This window comes from Hippopotamus amphibius, chromosome 4 (genome assembly GCF_030028045.1).
Source record: "Hippopotamus amphibius kiboko isolate mHipAmp2 chromosome 4, mHipAmp2.hap2, whole genome shotgun sequence".
Lineage (NCBI taxonomy): Eukaryota > Metazoa > Chordata > Mammalia > Artiodactyla > Hippopotamidae > Hippopotamus > Hippopotamus amphibius.
Window position 1 is genome coordinate 82,131,750 of NC_080189.1, and position 22,853 is coordinate 82,154,602.

The 22,853-nt window shown below is 41.7% G+C and overlaps 1 protein-coding gene across 2 annotated transcripts in view; it reads right to left on the reverse strand.

Annotated features, from left to right (window-relative positions):
* Positions 1–22,853, reverse strand: part of POU6F2 (POU class 6 homeobox 2) — a 470,305-nt gene that overhangs the window by 36,604 nt on the left and 410,848 nt on the right. For both annotated transcript variants that reach the window (XM_057733429.1, XM_057733430.1), the window contains one exon: positions 13,911–14,057. In XM_057733429.1, coding sequence (XP_057589412.1) covers positions 13,911–14,057 — 147 coding nt within the window. The remainder of the gene's footprint in view (positions 1–13,910; positions 14,058–22,853) is intronic.

A 22,853-nucleotide genomic window follows, 5' to 3' on the forward strand; every position in this document is an offset into this window, starting at 1 on the left:
TCCAGTGGTTAAGACTCCATACTCCCAATGCAGGGGGCATGGATTCGATCCCTGGACCCAAGATCCTGCATGCCGCATGATGCCCACCCCCGGCCCCCCCAGAGAAAAAGTGCTGCATGGAATTCAGGTTTTTTGAGCATAAGCCACCTGTTCTCCTTGTTTGGCCCTGCAATAAGCCTTTCTCTGCTCCAAAAAGACAAAAAAAAAGAAGCAAAAAGGAAACAGAAAGTGCTGCATGCATTTAGCATCCCCCAGTGCTGTGAGTGCACTCAGGCTGTAAAGTTGAATTTAAATTAGTATAAACAACAAGCCTCTAAGAAAAGAAAAAAATAAAAAAAGGGGGTGGGGGAATGAAGCCACGCCAGGTGTCATTAAAGAGACATCTGTTTATCACCACTCAGTTTCATAAGTCCAGGGTGATTCATAGGCTTTTTGTGAAGAGAATATCTATTGTTGTGGCAAAATTAAATGTATTCTGATACTTGCATGCAATATTTATCTATCTGTTCAATCAGAAAAAGTTGTCCTCATCACTCTACCATGTATTACTTTTTCAATTTCCTCTTCGTAATGTTTTTTTAATGTTCTTTAGGGTGAGACCACTGAATTTCTCATTTCTCAACAACAAAGACCATAACTCATTAGAATTATGCTGATGAGTTTTTCTCATAAAACTGCATCCTCATTTTCTAGGTGACCAATCGGCACTCTTACCCCAACCATCAGGCAGGTTTTGATAGGTGTAAGTAAAGAGGGCCACTGCACTCTTCCAGTTGTGGTTTCTCATCGTTTGATGGCTCCTATTTTAAATGTCCCTCGAAATATGTACATATAATATATATATAATATAATAATATACATAATATATAAATATGCATATTATAATATATATATACACACACACTATATTTATGTATATCTGGCACTTCAAATTTGGTCCTGGGAAAACATTAATTTATCATGACAAATAAACCACTAATGTAATGATTTTCCAACTGTCCTGTTCTAAGCTCAATAATTCAAAATTTATGCCAATAGTGTGAAGTATGGAATTTTTAATTTCAAAGCTATTCTTGTAGTACAGCCTTATCAGGATTATGTTTCACAGTCGTGCCAGATGAATTCTTTCATATATATTGTTAAATCATGTAGAAGTCGGCATACTTACATTGAAGAACAATGGAGATATTAAAGTCACAAAATGATTAACTTAATCCACAACTGAATTAAACAATCTGCTTAACGTCTCTAAAAAAGTTGCGACATTTCTAGCAATGTTTGTGGTACCAGATTTGGTTTCTGAGAAGGGTACTTTCTTAGTACTTTCTGATTCCACTAGGTTTGGACTGCAGGAGCAAGTCTAAATGTGTAAAACCATTGATGTTATCCCCATTTCTACTGTGTTATCTCAATGTGAGCGAGAGGGAGCAGATACTCTACTTTTTAGTCTTTTAAAATGTATATGATTTTGTGATCTCAAAAAAATCAAAATGAGTTCTCAGAATTCTGAGTAGCATGTCAGGTTACTCCCTTCTGTGTTCACCTAAGTATTTTGTATATCACTTTTTTTTTTTTTTGAATAAGAGACCTTTTATTTTTTATTTTCATTTTTTGGCCACGCTGTGCAGCTCATGGGATCTTAGTTCCCTGACCAGGGATCGAACTCACACACTTGGCAGTGAAAGCTCCAAGTCCTAACCATTAGACCGCCAGGGAATTCCCTGAATATCACCTTTCAAAAGTAAATGATTTAAGTATTTTTCTTAAGGATGTCACCTTTTATATTAAGAAAAGAAACAGATCTTTCTCTTATAACTGATACCGAGAGGATCCTCAGGTTAAAATCCATTTTCAACTAGCAATCAAATCCTCAGATTCTGGGGAATTTGAAACAGATTGTTATTTTTCTAGCTGTACATATCACTAAATCTCTTCCTTTCGGTTGTCTGGGAGAGCTTGCTAGCATCACCTGCAGATTTACTGGAGGTAGAGCGAAATGTTTTTATTCTAGAGCATCAGAAGAAATCAACAGTAGTTTAATGAACCCACCGGCAAAACCCCTGTGGCCCTGCTTTTTGATTAAATAAAGTACAACATTTTGTTATAAGGAAAAGTGGATGCTATCCCATGCTTAGCCACATAGTCATGTTATAGAGGCAAGCTAGACATCACTTAGCGTTCTGTGGCTGATAATCTAGAGAAAACAAGGTAGTCCGCTTACCCTATTACTCTAATAGTGCGAGAGGCAGACTGAAAATCACCATACTGGCCCCCTCTGCATCCTGGGGCCACCAAGGGTTTCAAGATCCATGTGGTCAAGAGAGCAAGAGAGAGGCAAGACGCACTCGGTACTTGCTATGTACCTGGCGCTGAGTCAAGTACTTAACATCCTTCATTGCCTTTACTCCTGACAACAACCCTGAAATGTTAGTACGATAGTTTTAAAAATTGAAAAAAATTTAATAGGCAAATGCCGTTTTTATCAGATACAGTAGTGCTGGGTGGCATTATGCTTAAAAGCATTTCCATACAAAACTTCAATATACTAAATAGACCCTACTCTGGATCAGCCACCCTAAGTGGATGAAACATTCAGGTGGGGAGAGCATGATATTTATGGAATGATGGCTATACGGCAGGCATGACAGTAGGCACTTAGACACGTGATGCTGAAGCCAGCCGCCCTCAGAGCAAAGCAGTGCTTTGAAGCAGCCACATCTAGGCTGAAGTCCAGGCTCTTCCAATTTTCTTCTAACTCTGTGGCCCTGGAAAGCTGGTTAACTTTCTGAACCTCTGTTTCCTCAGCTGTAAATTAGAGACAGTCATGCAAGATCATTGTGGGAATGAAATGAAATGATGAATGTATGCAACATGCTTACCAATAGTGTATTAGCTTATATGAAATACTCCATTCAGTCCATGGATTTTATTACTATATGTATGCTTACTATGTGCTCTTTTAGCCACTGGGATACATCAGGGAACAAAACAAAGTTTTCAATTATAATTGAGCACAGTGAATGAGTGCTCTCTCATATCAGACGAAACTGGGTTTGAATCCTGACATTTCCAGCTGGGTGATCTTGGAAGTTTCTTAATCTGTACAATGGGCATAAACCATACTCTGTGGTTGTGGTCATGATGAAATGAAATAATATACTGAATGCTAAAGAAAAGATATCAGTTAACATATACAAAACAGAGGGACTTCCCTGGCAGTCCAGTGGTTAAGACTCCACGTTCTCAATGCAGGGGGCATGGGGTTTGATCCCTGGTCAGGGAAATAAGATCCAGCATGCCACACACAGTGCCTCCTAAGATATTAAATAAGTTAATAAAAAAAAAACCCATAAATAGACCCACAGACATAGAAAACAAACATAGTTACCAAAGGGGAGGGTGAGGGATAAATTAGGAGGTTGGGATTAACAGATACACAGTATTATATATAAAATAGATAACCACCAAGGACCTACTGTATAGCACAGGCAGCTATACTCAATATTTTCTAATACCTATAAGGGAAAAGAATCTGAAAAAGAATATATATATCCGAATCACTTTGCTGTACACCTGAAACTAACACAATATTGTAAATCACCTATACTTGAATTAAAAAAAAGAAAAATATTGAATGCTAATCACTCTTTGGCATGCAGAAAGTGCTCAACAAATAGCAGCAATTGATTAAATTTATTATTGTTAAATACCCCAACAACCCTGAGTGGAAGAGATTGTTGTCATTGCAAGGAAGAGAAAACTGCAGCTGAGTGAGATTGGGTGCCTTGCCTGGGGTTGCAGAGCTGCTTGGAGATGGAGTCTAATTTGAAAGCCTGCGCTCTTTACCGTAGGCTGCCTTCCATATGAGCACGTCGACATTTTGCATGTTCCATCTTTGTTGCTCTGAGACTGGATTGTTGTGAATATCTATTGACAAGTGTCAGATCAGGGGTGTGTAGTGTGTTTTTCTTTGTGTGTCTGTGTGCTGCCTGATTGATACCATTTATTTGTAAGTATAAAGCCATATCACATCTTGAGTTTACTGTCATATTCTGAACTCCTCACTTTATGACATCTTCTTGGGATCTACTTAGACTGTTATTTTTACAAGGTGGACGGTGTTAGGTGGTGAGATGAGTAGCAATTTGGAGCAATGGTCTATGGCTAATGCATCATATTCAGTTGGATCGGGTGAAAGCTTGCTACTGTACATTTGAACTTGAACCTGGCTCCTTTCACTGTTCTGAGTTGTGACTTTTCCATTGCTATCTCTGATGTACTTCTCATCTCTCTTATTGGCCTGTAAATTGATGATATGATACCTACATCTTTAAGAAGAAAGCATCATGTCAACAACTTGTGGGCCAAGAAAGTTGGGTGCATTATTGGGCATCTGGTGTAGTAAATGATACAATGGAAATTTATTGGGAGGTTGACTGCACCTCATACGTGAATGTGATGTCTTCCCTCGTCTGAGAATGTTTTGTTTAACCATAAAAATTGCAGAAAAAAGCTGATATTACTCTAGGGATGCTAAGTCAAAATTCAGCACTTCTTTTTCCTTGCCCCTTGACCCAAATCAAGTTTAATTTTCACTCTTTAGGTGGAAAAACTGAGACATAAATAGTTTCTACTTCCTTTCCTGACTTTTTACTAAAAATGACTAAAAAGAGAGCCATTATCAACAGCCCTGTGTACAGTCTTTCTGAGACTGGATTTGGTTAAGGTTATTTATCAAATTATTAACATTTTCTCAATTATAAGACCCCCACTTTTTTTTCATTTTTAATTTGTAAAATTAGGCTGCCCCTAACACCTGATATAGCTGTTTAATGTGGTAATATTTTCTTCCATTAAAAAAAAAAGCTGTTATTAAATTGACATTGTAACTTAAGATCAGTCGTTTCTTAGACTCACAGTACAGAATTAGATATTTCTCTTTTTCTTACTAACGGCTTACGTCATTAGAGGGGCAGGTTCCAAAGGGAAGGATCTAGAAATGTATAGGTCACTTTGGGAGCTTAATTCTAAAATCATCTTGCTGTGTCATACTATAGAAAGCTCCAATCAAGGATTCACTGGGATAGAGTTTCCTACTTAGCTCTGAAAGGCTCACTTTGGTGAGCGCCCATGCGAAGACTTCTTCATAGCTGTCCTCATGGCTAGGATGCCTTGCTGGAAGGCAGGGACCCTACAGTCTCTCAGACCCTGACGCCTTGAGGCTGATTTTCTCTGGCAAGATGAAGCAGAGATCTGAGGTCAATTTCTCAAGATTAGCTTATTGTTTTAGACTTCCCTGCAACTACTTCCCTAGTTCCTCTGATCAGCAAAAATAATAATGGTGAGACTATCGATTAAAATACTCTGTATTTATTTTGGCAAGACATAGCTCTTTACAGTTTTCCAGTATGTGAGCGTTTGCATATCTTCAAGAGAAATTTCTAAGGTTGATAGGGCAAGAATTACAGTTCCTGTTTGAAGATGGAGTAATGAAGTTTCTGAAAGTGTGATGAGTCTATGGAGCATCTGGGAAATGAACCTAGGTCTTTGAACCCCAGAAAGTGAGGGAGGTGAAGGAGAATAGGTGTGGACTTAGGGCTCACATCTCAGTTCTACCACTTACTAAAAGGTATCATCCCAGGGGGACTTCTCTGGCAGCCCAGTGGTTGGGACTCCACACTTTCTGGGAATTAAGATCCCACATGTCACACCGCCAGGCCAAAAAAAAAAAAAAAAAAGTATCATCCCAAGGAGCTGCCCTAACTCTCCCAAGAGTTTGCTCAGCTGCACAGTTGGGATCATCAAACCTGTGGTGAAGTGCACCAGTAGTACCACAGATGACACCCGTCCCATGGTGAAGCCTCAGTACATGGGAGCTATTATTTCTATTATTCTTTTCTAGAAATCACTTAGCCTAGAGGAACATTCAGCTAAAACCTATCACTGCTCTAAGACAGAAGATGGTTAAAGAGTTTTGCACATTGAAATGAATCCCATGAACATTCGTTAGTGTTATTTTGCCATAAGTTTGCACTAATTGGAATGTAAACTCTGCTAGAGAAACAAAGATTTGAAAAGTCATACTATCTTTGAGGGAGCTTGGAGTATTGTAGCTTATGGCCTATCTAGAATTAACTGTTAATCAGGTTGCTTCCTTAGTTAATTGGCCCTTTCCTATTTTTAGCCAGAAAGGTTGTCCAACTATCTTGATCCAGGTGTCTACACAAGAACACATTTCCTTATTTCCAGGAATATGAAATACTCATGTAGGAAGAATTAAAAAAAAAAAAAAATGCAGTGGCCAGAGAAAAAAAATGTGTCAGCAAAGCAATCCAAACCTCTTCTTTAGATGAGAGAGCCCTTGGTTCTCTCTGGCTCAGTCTTTGGAGGGAATCCCCCAAACTGGATTTTTCATACTCTTTCTGCTTATCCCTTTAATTGCACAGGACAGGTTGCACTGCTGAGTTTTGCCCTAGGAGGAAGTAGAAGGATTTTCGAGGGTGCTTACTTTTCCAGCTCTTTAAGTTGGCTAGCTCTTTAGATTGACGACACTAAGGGGATTAACCCTTTGGTTTCAAAAGTGGAGGCGGTAAGGAGCGAGCCCGAGAGGGAGAGAGGGGCGACCCCTGGCCTGGCAGCGAAGGTTGGCCTGAACAATTCACTGTCACAGTGAGGGACAGAGCCGCGCTTGTGCTCATGGCGCTGACTGGCTCTGAGACCCGAGCGGGCCCCGCGTGTCAGCAGCTGAGCCACTGCAGCAGCAAGGCCTCCCAGCAAATCCATCTCCAGTGATCACTGCGGGCCATCGCGGCTCCTTAGCGCCGTTTGCCATGAGGGGCTCCCCGTTCCTCAGAATGGCTAGGACGCCCCCACCCTACCCCTGCCTGGTCATTGCAGGTGACAAAGCTCCGCACCGCAGCGGGGGGCCTGGGGGCCGCCACATGTTTGTCGTCTGTCTGCCCTCGGCGTTCGCACTGCAGCCCCTGGGAGTTCTTCCGAGCGGCGTGCGATCCCTTCTTTCCGCAAACGTGCGATGCAGGTGTGTGCACTCAAAACAGCCGTGCAGAAATCACCGCGAAGCCCGAGTGGCTGGGCAGACGCTCCCTGGAAGTGGTTCCTTTTTGATCGAAGTCATTATTTCACATCCAAAAACGTGGATAGGGATGCATGTAAGTTACTCCCTGCAGCATTTCCCAAAGTGTAAATTCTACGAGATGGCGGGAGGACACAGGGAGTTTGGGAAAAGCGAGATTAATAGAGTTAAAGGGGTTTGTGGCATCCGCTTGGTGGGGCGGGGCCCCTGCCCGGCCTCATGCATATTCATTAACTGCTGAGCCTCCCCGCATCTCCCAGGAAACCCCCTTTTGTGCGGCGTCTTGAGGGGCACACTTAAGGAAACACTGCTTTAATGCAATGGCCTCTCCTGAAATGAGGAAATAAAGCTCTTAACTGGGCTCAAAGGGGAAATTTGATATGTTAGTGGAAAGATTGAGGTGGTTTATTATGGTTATTGTTTTATCTTTATTACTCGGATGAAGCCAGGGTAAAATTCTTATGTTACTAACCCCATAAACATAGATTTCCCAGTCTCTAGAATGAGCTGATTGAAAAAATGTTATTCTCTTAAACAATGCTATTTGATATGTATTTCACTGGGTGTGATTGAATTTTTACACCTTCGGAAAACTTCACATAATGATATTTGCCAATGAGAAAATAAAATAAAAAATTTTAAATTGAAGTATAATTGCTTACAACACTGTAAGTTCCAGGTGCACAACATAATGACTGGCTATGAGAACAAATAAAATCTTTTGTCAGACTGTTTTGAATTTTGGTTAAGAAAATATGGCCAAACCCATTTGTTGAGCTTATTAACATACCTAGATTCCTCTGTTCATAATATTTGTGGGGAAGTATACAGATGCCAACTGTGAATTTTTAGATTCTGACTCTCAATTTTCAACAAAACATGTTTGATTCTTATTTATGCAAAATATCTACGTAATATATTCTATTTTTGTATTAAAATGCTATTCTGTAATATGATTTTGTAGCTTTAAAAAAATCAATATTTTGTAGTAAAAATGCAATACTTGCACGAAAGGAATCACCACTTTTATCATATTAATCACATGGGGAAGGAAAGTAAAGGAATGGGAGGTGTTTTAAGGCCTTAGCTGTATCAGTAATGTTTTATTTCTTTTAAAAATAAGAAAAAGAACTGAAGCTTGTATGGAAAAAAGTTAATATTTAGGTGGGTGAACAAGGATGTCTTTTGTACTTTTTTATGTAAAAAATGATCTTTTATTTTTCTATACATTTAACATGTTTCATTATAAAAAATGAAATACAAGGGTATATGTTAAACTCCCGAAATTCCCCATCAATTGGCTTTAGCTAATGCATCTAGTGCATCTCATTGGCTCTAGTCCCATTGTCAAAGCTCCACACTTGACCTCCTTTGCGTAAAGTTCAAAATTAGTTTTAGCAAAGTGGGCAGCTGTGGCTTTGTCAGTTCTCCTGCAGAGACAGACCTAATCAAACCTACATAGGGACTCAAAGGACACTTATGAGTTCATTATATCTCAATCCTTTGGCTAAGATTTGCATTTATTATAACTTTATCTTTGCTAATCTTGTAGTGATTCTCTCTAAAAGATTCTAATCTTTCTGTTTAAAATTGTGTTGAGTGACTTTTAGCAATCCAGAGTTCACGGTCAATTGCTGACTTTTCACCCTAAAAAATAGCAATGGCATTAATTTATAGATCAATTAATATAACTTACTAAGTGCTTAAGACGTATCAGGCACTGTGCTAAGAAGTCTTCCTGCTATTTATCACATCTAACCCCGCAGCAAAAGTATGTGAGAAGTCTTATCACTCCCACTTTGCTGATGAGGAAACGAGGCCCAGGAAAGTTTTAGAACTTATCCAAGGCCACAGAGCTACACGTATATTCCCATCAGACCTATGTCCTTCAAATCCTATGTTCTTAGCTACTCTATTGCCTCCTAGAGATGCTATTGAGCTTATTATAATTCAGAGGAACATCCCAATGTCAGCATCAAGTTTCTTCAATTCTAAGGCATGTATTTTTCAGCACTTTGGAAAGTTATGATATTGGAATGCCCTTCCAGTTGGCACTGGTGGTGGTCCTGCCTCTCCATCCACCTCTCCAGCCCAGGCTACTGTTAGGATCAGCAGAGTGTTTTTCTTTAATCATGGCCTTGTGGTCATTTAGGAAGCAGCCCCTATTCTACAGCACATCCTTCCTTCTGGCCAAACCAGCTCTGCTCAGCCATTGTTTATTCATATCATGCTGTGTGTATTCTTGGGTAACCTGAATGGGTCAGTCCCTTTAATTTTTTTCTTCTTTTTATGTATAAAACGAGTAATGTTGTTTCGTAGATTTTTTTATTTTTTCACTTGACTGGCTCTTTAAAGACTGAAGGGAGGGTTTTTGACTTGCCTCGCTGCCACTTAAGAAAATTTCACAGTGGTCGAGAACTAATTTCATCAGGAAACATTCTGAGCTTCAGTTAAAATGTAAAATGCTTTCTCTAGCCCCAGGATAAAATAAAATTTCATTTGCTTTTACTTTTCTGCAGTAATGCCAATAAGGAGATATTGCCGGGGGCCCGAGGGAAGCCAATTCTATAGCTAAACAAATCGATGGTAAATCTACTTGCCAAATCCTGAACATACCAACTGAATAAGTGTTAGGTGCGCGTGCACACACACACACACACACACACCCCTACTGAACTATCCCAGGGTAAGGATGAGATTTCCCTAAAGGAAACTAATGTCCTACTATTAAGATTCTCACATTCTCGAACTCCTCACACACACAGCAGTTTTGTGTGCATGGTTATAAGCCGAAAACACATAGCTTCTTGACTAATAATAACAGCATTTACTGAGCGATGGTATTATTGAATGAAGACTGTGTGCCTGACCCTGTTCTAAGCCCTTTAGTCCTAGAAGCTGGTGCCATAATAATCCCCATTTTTCAGACGCAGAAATTGAGGCACAGAGAAGCTAAGTCAACTGCTCAAGGTCTCAGAGCTGGTATGAATGGCAGTCTGCTTCCAGAGCCCATTCTCTTTGCCTGTGCACTGTACTGCCTCTGCTTTATAACCAAAACAAAGACAGGTTTCCAGAAAATGCTAGACAAACCCTAAACCATGGTGGTGATGATGATGGTGGTGATAATCACTTATTGAGTCTCTAACGGTGTACTCAGGTGCTGTGGTGGGTTTTCCTTCCCCCCCTCCCCACATCTCATAACATCTTCATAATCTAGGGTCTTAGTTTTGACTATTTTTATTTTATACTGAAACTGAGGCTCAGAGAGCTCAGGTAATTTGCATAAGGCCACAGAGCCGGTGATTGTCCGACTTTGGAGTCAAATGAGTCTATAGTTAGCACTCATGCCAGTGCCTGGCTCCCACACCTGCGTGAGCTCCTGATTCAGTAAGCAGCGAACCAAATGTTCTCAGCACTGTGATGGCCGTTATCAGTTTCACTGTCACTAATTACCATTAGGACACTTGGTGCCTTCCCACTTCCGAGTGATGTTGTGTGTGATATAATTTTAAAATACTTTAACATCCCTGGGTAGATATGCACTTTGTGACTTTAGAATGTAGTATTTTGTTAGAATTATTCACTCTTTGGACCAGTGTCTCACTTCTGCATTAACTGCAAATGAATGGCAGGGTTAGAAGGGTATACAATGTCTGAAGTTTTTCCTCCATATTTGCTCATAACTACTCGCTGGAAAAAAAGAACATAAAAAAAATCCTTAACTATATCGAAATTTACTGAGATCCAGTAAATGGAAACACAGATCCCAAGACAAGAAAGCAAAACTGCAGTCCCAGGTGGTAGGAGTTCTTCTTGTTGAGAGTCTAAGGCCCTAGAGCTTGAAGGAAGATCTGGGCATGTCTCCCTATACGAGCATCTGCCCAGCCAAGGAGGAAGATCTAGGACCACCTGCCCTCCAAGCACAGGCCACAAGCCCAGGCCACCTCATAGGGGCTGCATTAGAGCTTCGAGGATGAGGCTCTGGTTTAGGAAGGCTAAGTCATTGCCCCAATGTCATAAGACCAAAAAGAGGTGGAGCCTAAACCCACTCCCAGGCAAATCTGCAATCAGTCAGGGCTCTTAACTACTGAGTAATCCCACCTGGGTTTCCAGGGAGCCAAGAGAATCCTAGCAGTGGGCAGCAAGGATCAGGACATTTCTGATAACACAGGGCCCCTGCTTGCTGCCTTTTCAACAGACCTACCTTAGCAAATTATCAGTGGAGTGGAACATGCTTTTCCAACTTAGGTTTAGATTTTAATGTTACTACTCCCAGGTGAACTTTCAAATGTAAAAAATAGTTGATGTCAAGAACTCAAATGAAAGAATCTAAATATTTAGAGTTTTCTCTTTTCTGGGAAAGCTCCCATGGAGATTTTTAAGCAATTGAAAATGGGCTGCATGTAGTAATCCTAGTTTACATGGTATTTTGAGCATGGCAATTGCATTCACCTGATTCCAATGTATTCTTACCTTTTGCACCACATTAATATAAGCCAGAGTACATACACACACACACACACACACACACACACACACATGCTGCAAATAATATTTGCCTTTTGCAGGGTACAATTTGATTAATTTGTAAGGCTCAAACAGGTATCTTTGTGCCAAGAGGTGCAGGGCAAGCACTTTTTTCTGGGAAGACGATGGTGTTTATATTACAAAGATTTTAAAAACACCCACAGTGCTGCATCAACGTGGCCAATTCCTCTCCTTCAGAAAGGGGCGCATCTTGCCCTCTTCTGGCACTAGGAGGGGACACGATGCCACTGAGATGTGTCTAAAACTCTCATACAGGACTTCACAGGTGGCCGTGACTGATTTCTCTGTAAGTCTGTTTTACTTTAGGAGGTTTGTGTACCCTATCAAATCAACTATCATAACACAGTCTCTAAGACAGAAAAGTTAAGGTTAAAACCAACTCTTACTCAGTATACGCAGAGTGCCAATCAAGCTGCAACTTTGAAGCCCATTTCCTTAGGGGTACTTGTGGGGAGGCAGCCCCTGGGATGGGGACTGGCCAAGGCCACACAAAGCGAAGGTTGTAATGGTAGCCCCTGAGAAGGAGGTGAATTTGTGACTGCCAAAAACGCTTCGCCATTAAATCATCATCAGAAGAAACTCCTAATGATTCCTTGTAAACAATAAAGCATTTTCTCCATCACAGATACTCAAGAGGTGGGGCATAGTGGTCCATTATACTTGGATATGGGAACAAGAAAAATCAGAGGGAAATACACATCAGTGGTTACGGTGTCTATCTTGAACTCTTAAAATTTACATCTCAAGGGTCAGCCGCCTGGCGGCACAGAATCAGGGTGTTCTATTTTGAGCACAACTCCAAGAAACAGCTTCCAGGATGGACCTGATCTGAGTATGAGGTATAGATATTATAACCAACTTTTCCTCCACACCAATACCCCATCCCTCCGGAAATCTTAATAGGCTTTTGAGAGCCTCCATTTAGAGCCGGCTGCATAAAATGATCCTTTGATGAAAAGGGATTGGAACAAGGGTTAAAGCCGACATTGAAAGGTGACCGTGGAGGGCACGGTGTTCACATACCCCTCCTTTAATATGTGTGGTGTGCACCTGTGATAAGATGATTCATTACCCGGGGCTGCTCTTTGACAAGCTCCATCGTTCAGGCCTCGGGGTTCTGACGGGACAATCCTGCACCCGCCCAGGAAATACAACAAGGTCAGCTTTTTTCCCCGTGGGATGTGGATGGAGACGGTTTAGCTTATAATGCATCTCTGTGTACTCTTTATGTAAAATAAAACAAGGTTCAAGACATCACAATTCCTGTTCCCCCAGAGCGGGCCAAGCATAGAGGAGTGACCTCACTGCTGGGTAAATAACCCTGGGTGGAAAATTCTCAGCAGAGATGCAAGCTCCTTCTCTCCCACATTTCATCATCAGAAATAACAACATTTGAGAACCAGGTGCCCTACCCAGTGAGGCTGGGCTCTGTGTCAGGCCTTTGAATGGAGGGCACCCCTGACACCATCAGCTTCAACCTTTTTTGGCTCTGTGTGTGGCTTTTAGGTTTACTGGGGTCTTGAAGAAGGACCACATTCATCTGAAGCTCCTTCAGCATCCTGGTGGCTGCGATGTGGGCACGTGAGCAGTGGGAAGGAACAGACGTGCCTGCTGGTGACATGAGGAAGCTTCACTGGCCCTGGCAGGTTGAAGTACATCTACAAGCATGCAAGAGACCGCTGAGGTCTATTGAGAATGAGCACGAGGCTGGGCACATCGGCGACTGCAGTTTGGGGTTTACTCTAACTCACACCTTTTCTTTGTTACCTTTATAGGACATCTTGAATGGTTTCCCACCACCTCCTGGTATATCCAGAAATTGCTTTCTTAAGGCTAATTTAGAAATCTTAGTGCAATTAAGGAAGGAAACCTACCAGTTTCCTCCATTACCCAAGTTTCCAAAAAAAAAAAACCAAAACAACAAAACAAAATGGAAATCTTACTTGTAAAATGTACTGATTTTTCTTAGAAAGAGTCTCCCAGTCCTGAAAAGTAATTTCTTCCATTAAGGTCATCACATGAGTCATTGTATAGAAATAAAATCCAAATAAAACTTAGTAGACATTCTAGGGGAAGGAAAAAAAAAATCTTGCTTCTGAAATAGAGAAACACCTCCCAACCCTTCTCTTCTTCTTGACGTTGCTGGTCACCATTATTTATTTGCCTTGAATGGCTGCAGTTACAGATCACTGTCATGCAAAAGAAATTCATTTCCTTTCCGAGTTCAATCTGCCATAAAAATGCACTCTTGTCCCCATCTCCCACTCACCTGTCCTTGTGCATTAGTAACTAGTTGACCCGTGACCCCCTGCAGACTGGAGAGGGCATTGCCAAAGGCCTGTGAGCTTGCTATGGAGCCCATAGCTGCTGCTGCCGCAGCCGCTGCAGCCTGACTTGCTAGTGGATTATTAACCAGCTGCAAAGAGAGAAAAGATCAGGGTGAAACCACCAAGACAGGCACAGCACATGGAAACAACATTCACTTGGGGCGGGGGTAGTTCTTGCTTCAAATGGCTCATGCAAAGGGCCTGGGGAACATTCCCTCTGAAGCTGTGGGGTTTGGGCAAGGCTGGAGGTGAGGCTGGAAGGGAAATATTCTCCATCAACACTGGGCTGCTTAATGGAGCCTGGGTTTGGGGGTAGCCCCAGGAGGGAGGGAGGCAGGCCCCAGGGGCGAGGTGGGTCCTTAGGATCTTCCCAGGTGGAGAAATACTTTTGGAGAAGTCCCTGGGTTTTGTCTGCTAGACTAAATGAAATTTGGAGAAAATGTCTACTTGAGGCAACCAGACTGACTGTGGGATTAAAATGGGGTGGGAGTAGGGGTGGAGTAGAGGAAGAGCTTTTAGGGATTTCTGCAAATGGATTTATCATTTTCATTTGTGAATTGCAGTTTCACATCTGATAAGGCAGACGCCTCACTTCACGTCCTTCTCCAAGGAAGAAGGAAACCAAAGTCAGGAGAAATGGAAACCTCCAACCTTTGTGCTCTCAGAGGGTGAGTCTAGGGTTCGCACCTTTGGGGGGGCCTCACTTGAACCATGGGACTCAAGGTCGAGGAGAGAGGTCCCTTGGTGAATGGTCAGGTTGACATTAGCTTGCTGTTTTAGCTCATATATGGCCTTCCCTTGGCCTCTTTCCTGGGACAAGAGTGAGCTAGGGAGGAGAATTTGACAGGGGGTGGGGGGAGCCACCCAAGGAGGAGGTATGGCTGCCAAATTTTGTTTTTCCATGGAGGCCAATTCAATATTCTTTATCCTGCCAATTTTCCACGTCACAGATTTTCAGGCCTTCTGACCATGAGGCAGAAGTGTAGCTTGAACTCAAATCTGCATTTAGGTTAATGACTAGATATAAATGCAAGAAACATTTAAACTATTTTCACAGTATTGGTTTTGATACATGAATTTCATTTGTATTTACTCTAGGGTGTTATTTTTTCCCATATAGTTCCTCTCAAGTACAACAATTGTTGTGTATAATAATGCATTTTCCATCACCAGTTCCGACATCCATGAAATTCCTGCATTTAGCAGAAACCTGCCAAGACTAAGACTTGGTGGAAAAAAAAATTAATGCCATATTTAATTCAAGTCCTGGAAGCTCTTTTAAAGATGCCTCTTTTTTTTTTTTTTTTTTTTTTTTACTTTCTTCTTTACTTTCTCTTTACTCTCACTTTCTCTTCTTCTCTTTCTTTTCCTTTTCCCCCCTCTCTTTCTCTCAAAACATATTTTATTACTTAATTCCTTTGGAAATTTACCTAAAGTTTACAGCATCTGATGAGGACGGAAATACTAATTGTCAGAAGAAATATCAAAAAAGGACAAGAATTTAATAATTCTCCCCCCATTATTGTGATATCCTTATCTTATTGATTTCTTTATTCTTTTATAACCAAATCTCACTGCATTAGTTCTACAGTCTTTCCATTGACTCAGCATATATTTTTAGCAAATGAAAATCCATTTTCATCTCATTACATTATGTGCCTTTTGCCTTTCTCTATCTCCTAAAAGATAATAATGATTTTCTTTAAGGAGAAAAAAAAATTCTCATTCATCAGCCCAAAGAGAAATCCTGTCTTATCCCAGATTACCACCATGGGATTTAAAATCCAGGTTGGCCTTGATCTTAGTTTTCTGAGTATATGTGTACAATGTATATGAGGCAAGTAATGGTATTAATATATGTTGAATGAAAACTCTCCTTGTTTTTGGCTTGACTCCCTAAAGTGAAAGAATGTACAGTGTGTTCTTTTTTTCACTTCTGAAATAAGTCCCCTTGAGGAATACCTTCCCCAAATTGCCAGGATGGACACTGCCAGTGGTACACAATTCTCAGGTCATCTGCCAGCTGCTATGTTTACATTTCTTTTCATGCACTACAAGTTGAAATCCTAATGAAATTCCAGAATTTCAAGGAGCTCTCAAAATAAGCTTCTTAATCTCAAAGAAAGATTAAATTATGTGTAATTTGGTTTTATTATTGAATATGCAATTTTGTCCATGAATTTTGAGTGAAACATTTACATCAATACCTACAGAATGCTTTCTGAAGAAGATAGACGGTGCTTCCTATTTAAGGAAGAGAAAATACTTTTAAAAATTGTAAGACATTTCCCTAACATCTAGGTCAATCAAAAATTCACATAGGAAATTTTAGAATTACTCTCTGGATAGACTACAATAGCGTAGATGAGAATTCCTGACATTTACGACACTGGCGTGTTGTTCAGCTATAGTCCCATGTAGTTGCAATAAATTCAGGCATTATATAAAGGATAAACTGAATATGAAACAAAGCACCTACTTAAAATTGGGCTCTGAGCCTTTGTGTTATGGGGCCAGGAATGGGAACACTTCTACTGCTTTGGAAGATTGCTTCAGCAACCACGGATGTACAGATTTTATTTTCTCTCTATTCCAGTCCTAGGTTGAAATCCAATCTGTTCCTCTTTTTGCCACCTTTCCCTCTTAATGAAGCAAATGCCAACTCGATGGCTCTCTTACTTGCATCCCTAGGTCTTTGTGAAGGGTTTAGGGGCTCTGGAGAGATGCCTTGCTGGCCCCTGGAAACAGAGCTGGAAGTGAAGGCAGGGGAGTGAGTGGTATATACAGACAGCGGGTACAAGTCAATCTGTAAGCTGACAGCATTTCAGGTGAACCATTGGTGGTGTCGATGGATGCAGCTTCCTAAATCTCTTCTGGCTTTTCTGTCTGGGACTGCCAAGGCAGGGATGTAATATGCATTAAGATATGTGGCAGGGACTGGGGAGGGGATGGTTGGGAAACCATAAGTGTTCTCTTCATCACCTCGGGTCATGTCAGTCTGTATTGTGCCCAGTCACGTCATGTTAGCAGTGTTCCTCTCAATACTTCTTCTTGATTGGAGACTCGGGGGAGATTTGGACAGCGGGGAGCCCAGATACAATAAATGCACATAATGAGCATGTTAACTTTCTAGGACCAACTGGATATTTTGAAGTCACTGCCAAGTGTACGCCTTCAGATCTTTCATTGCCAATGTACCTAACCAGCAAAGGATGGCCCAAATGAGGTCTGACTGTGTTACATGCTTGTGTTTGCAATAGACCAATTCGAAAGACATGCTGGATTCTCGTGCATGCTTGTTTACAAATGTGGAAGCTCTCAAAAAAAGAATTTGCAGAGAGATAGAGTTGTCATGTCAGATCAGAATGGATTCTGGGCCTTGAATACATCAAGCTATAGTTTGATAATTCTCAGTTTAAAAACCTACTAACAGAAACACTAATTTCTTAAGATATCCCCCTGAATTTTAGAGAATAAAAAACAGGATGATAAAACAAAAATAGTTTTGTACCAGTAAGCAAGGGCTTCAAATCTCTCAGAGCCTGGTCCGTGCATTCATGCAGTTGAGGGCATTTGCTCTGAAACCAGACTGCCTTGGCTTGTGACTTTAAGTAAAACATGCTTCAGGTTCTCATAGGTTAAGTGGGTGTAAACAGGGCACCACTGCTCACAGAGTAACGATGAGAATTAAATGAGATAACACACACAAAAAGTTTTAGAACGGTACTTGGCATATAGCATGTTCTAAAATGATGCTAGCTATTATCCTCACAGTTCATATCGTGCACCAGGATTTTGAACTAATTAATTTATCAGAATTAGAACTCACTTCCACAAATACTTATTTTACTCTGGAAGTAATGTGAACACAGGTAACTGTAGTCTCCATTTTTATATTTTTAACTGTATTCTCTAATTTTATTTTGCTTGTTTTTAAACAGTAGCCTGAAGGAAGCTATTAGTTAAGTAATGTGATTGTTAGATGAGGTGAGTTGCATAATTAAAGACATAAAATACGCGGTTTCAGCCTGGAGGACATCAGAAAGAAGTAGTTAAAGCATGGGGTCACCTGCTGGCCCCTCATATTTGATCACATATAGAGAAATTTATAGAGAAAGCAGTGTTTTGATTTTGAGGCCAGGATAGGTAGGTGGCAGACCAGCAAGAAAAGACCTTTTTTTCTGGTGTGTTATCTCATGCTTAGTTTACAACATTTGTTAGGGTTCTAGAAGGACATCCATTTTGCAATTTAATTCCTGCCTCATGTCAAAATATGGTGAATGAGTCTATCCCACAGTTGTTAATTTGATAGTGAAGACATGCAGGAAGTAGACTGATAAAAAAAATTTCCCTTAGGATTTGCAGTGGTTGATTTCTCCATTCACATATCGATAGGGATATTGGGTACTCATCTCGTAATGAGAATAAATCCATATTCCCAAGTCCTTAGTGCTTTATGAACAACCTTGTTATCTGTGGACATGAAATGACGATGAAAAGAAAAATTCTGATACAGTTTCTTCAAGGAGGACTCTTCGATAATGTCATCTGTGTGACATCACATAAATGTCACCATAGATAATGTGGTGGGGTGTCCAAGTCTTGCCCCAGTTTCTCTTTCTCTGAAAGACTCGCATTCTACAGCAGCTAAAAAATTCAGCTGTCTTGAATCTGAGCGTTAGTAGCCATAATATTGTTCATGAAAATCTGCTGATCCCATTATCCTATTAATGTAGATCTTATTTACAAAAATACGGCAGCGTGATGCGGCACTTTGGCTGTAGTGCTATATTCTATGTCTATGTCTTTATACCAGGAGGACCTTGTGAATGCAGCCAGCTCAGACCTTTCTTGGGAGCACAAATGCCCATGATCTATAGTTTTATCATTCTCCTCATGAGCTATGTGAATTTTATAGAGTATGGATTTTGGAGCAGCTCTTTTTGCTACTAACTTTTCAATTTAAACCTCTGAAACGGTGCTGCCATTTGTCTTTAAGTGAGGGTGTTCATAAACACGTTCATCACAATCCATTCCCCATTTAGGGTCTGAAATGACTTGCAGTGGCTGCCTAGAAACAGGAGGGCAAACGTGGCTCTTCAAGTTCATTTCCATACATCACATCCTTGACTTTTCTTATACTGCAAAACATGTTTCTTGGTTCCTTGGGACTCTTTTAACCAAGTACTTCCACTTCTTACCCTCAAGTCTTCTCTTAAAGGTCAAGGAAATACCAGTGGACAAATCCTGGAAGGGTGGCCACATTCATCTCAATGACCCGCTTGATGCGTGTTTTATGCTACTAGGCTTTTCCCTTTGGTCTCATGGTTATTATGTGTTATGAAACCCTCATAACAGAAATCAGTTTTGTGAGTTTTATTTTATTTTTTAATTTTAATGTTTATTTCTGGCCACACCGAGTGGCATGCGGGATCTTAGTTCCCTGACCAGGGATCGAACCCACGCCCCCCTGCAGTGGAAGTGTGGAGTCTTAACTGCTGGACCGCCAGGGAAGTCCCAGTTTTGTGAGTTTTAATATTGAGTCAAGCTTGCTGCTTGCTCTCTGCCCAGTTCCCTGGAGAGATGGCAATGTGCCAGATGCTGCCCGTCCAACTCTGCCAAATAGAAGTCTCCATTTCCATGGCTACGACATCTCAGACTGGAGTGCCTGAGATTTCCCATGATGACTTGGAGACACTGCAACATCCTAAAATACCTTTGAGTCATCAACATAAAGTCACATTGATTTCAGTATAGTCTCAAAATTAATTATATTTTATTTTAATTTTGTGGCCAGCTGTAAGAATGATAACTTTCCATGAATGCTCCAGTAACTTTTTATCAACACCCAGCCATGCTGGCTAACAGAGGAATTTTGAAAATGACCTAAAGTTTCCCAGAAACAGGATGGAGGGGAAGGGAGGAATTCCAACCTGGTAGGGGCTCTGGAGTGTGAGTTCCCACCCCAAGGCAAGGACGCTGGGTGTTCACATCCCACACCTGACAGCCCCAGTTCACGGCCCTCCCAGTGCACAGCCCTGGGATGGAGGAGAGGCCTGGGAATCAAATCTCTGGGCATTGTTCATTGTTGGCTCTTTGCTCTTGGGGCAAAATGGAGTCTTTGGAAGAAGAGATGCTGGTGCTTGTTTTTGAAAATCCCCCAACGTGGGGGCAACTTACAGAAAAGGATTCCAGGGGATCTGAGTGGAACTCGAACAATTATGGCTACACAGAAAATGTCACTCCCTTTCACTCATTAAAGTCTTCACCCTGCAAACATTCATTCAGTACCCACTATGTTTTGGACACAGTGTGAGGGAGATGGTGTGAATGACAGATTGACAGTCCTCTACCCTCTGGGGGCTTACAGTCAAATAGGGAAAGAGATCTGGTAGAAAGAGATGCGGAGTAGGAAAAGATAAGCTGTCCAGGGAGCAGTATCCAGACCTGGAGGGGGTGGCAGTCTGGGGCGGGGTCAGTGAGAGAGGAGATGGTGAGTTCAAAGAGACCTGGGAGGGCAGCTCTGAGTCTGTCTACCTCGTACTCACTCAGAGTTGCACGGAAATGTGACTGGCAATGAATGAGACATTCTATCTGTAAAGGGAAAGGGGAGCAGGGCAGTGTAAGGGTTAGGAGCTTGCATTCTGGAACCAGATTGCCTGGGTTCCAATCATGAGGCTGCCAGTAACTCGCTGTACCTTTCCGCTAAGGCCTGAATGTTTGTGCACCCCCTCCCTCCAATTCATATGTTGAAATCTTAACCCCCCAGAGATGATGGTATTCGGAGGTGGGGCCTTTGGGACGTGCTTAAGTCACAGGGGTGGAGCCCTCATGAATGGGATCAGTGCCCTTATGAAAGAGACCCCCCTAGAGATCTTTAGCTTCTTCCACCACATGAGGACACAATGGGAAGGCACTGTGAGTCAGGAGAGGGGCTCTCAACCAAGCTGGTGTCTTGATCTTGGACTTCCTGGCCTCCAGAATGCTGTCATGGGATGGTGTGAAAGATACATGAGTTAATACATGCAAAATACTAGAACAATTCCTGGCATATGGTAAGCACTTTGCAAGCTTTGCTATAATAATTCTTATTCTTTCCAGGAACTTCTGGCCATACTGTTGCTTTAGGATGGCGTCTCCTCTGCCCCTCACTCCCTCCAGGAGAGTCACACTGGGCTTTTTGCAGATCCTCAACTATCCTGGGGTGTTTGCACTTGCTGTTTCTATGTCTGCAACCCTTGCCATTTGCACCTCTCTTCTCCCAGGTCACCTCCTTAGAGACACCTTCCTTGACTACTTTACCTAAAAAGCACTCTCTTTTAGAGATTCATGCCAAAACATGTACAAGGAAATGATATGATGTCAGGGATTCATTCTGAAATAGTCTGTGCAGTAGGGGGAATGGGTGGGGATATAGAAGAAGGTCTAGGGTTGATTATTGTGGAATCTAGGTGGTGGGTATATATGGTTCATTATGCTATTTTTTCTACTTTTACATATGCTTGCAGTTTTCTGTAATATAAAGTTAAAAAAAATTCCCTTTCACTCTTCATCTAGTCTTCTCACATATTTCACAGCGCTTGTAGAGTCGAATATTACATGACTCATTTGTTTATTCACGTCATCCCTCTCTCTGGAATACAGATTTAGGTTCAGCTCCTTCCACAACACCAGGTACCCAGTAGGCCCTCAATCAACATGGATCGAATGAACATATGAGTCAAAGATATCTAGGCCTGACTGGGACCTTGGTGGGAGTTGGACCCTTCAATTTACAGAAAAGAGTAAAAATTGTGTAGGAAATTTGTCTAAACTTATCTTATTAAAAACACAGCACCACACTTTATAGTCTCTCCACCTGCTGGACTGACTGGCCAGAGCCTTGAACATGGTGACTTGGTCCTGAGGGTTTGTGAATAATCCCTGATAGGTTTGTTCCTCCTGTGAGTCAGCACCCTCACTCACAGCCTTCCTCTTAGCTGCCCCAAGGAATCCTGGGAATATCCCAGGGTAGAAAATTCAAAATGGCAGCATCTAAGGATGAAGGCCCAGGTCTTCCTTGGACTTCTTGGACCAAAAGCATCCCTGGAAATTGTGTGCCTAGAATCGAGTGGGGATGGGGCTGGGTGGAGGGCTTAAGCTCTAGGTTTGATATTATTTGGGAGCTGAAGGATAAGGAGGCAGTGAATGAGGGCTTTTATTTTTTTTTAATCCTTGGGCTGTGGTGGTAGAGATGGAGTTGTGCTATGAAGTCTGCATTCCCAGCCCAGCCTCATGGACTAGAGCAAAGCCCCTGAAGACAGCAGCATGGGCAGGAGCAGAAGGGGCTATTTGCCCCAGATAAGGATGGGATACAGGTTCGATCCCTGGTCCGGGAAGACCCTACATGCTGAGGAACAACTAAGCCCATGCGCCACAACTACTGAGCCTGCACTCTAGAGCCTGAGAGCCACAACTACTGAAGCCCATGCACCTAGAGCCTGTGCTTTGCAACAAGAGAGGCCACCACAATAAGAAGCCTGTGCACCACAATGAAGACCCAACACAGCCAATAAATAAAAAAATTTATTTAAAAAAAAGAGAAGGGGACATGCTCTTCCTTTGTGCAGCCTCATTGTGGTGGGACTTTAGGAGGTGTTGGCCACTTGGGCATTTAGATGGGTTGTGGTTCCTGGAGGAAACTGGAGGCAGAGTCAAAAGGGAGGTTCTACTCGGATGGCTTTGCAAACCCTGCACATCATTGTAGGTGGACAGAGGGGAGCCTATGAGCACACGTGAATGCCCTGGGGAGTGTTCTAGAAGGACACTAGAGAAAGAGATGGATTCTGCAGAGGGCCTGGGTCCAGGTTCTGCAGCATGATTGATGAGATCTGCACCAAGGAGAC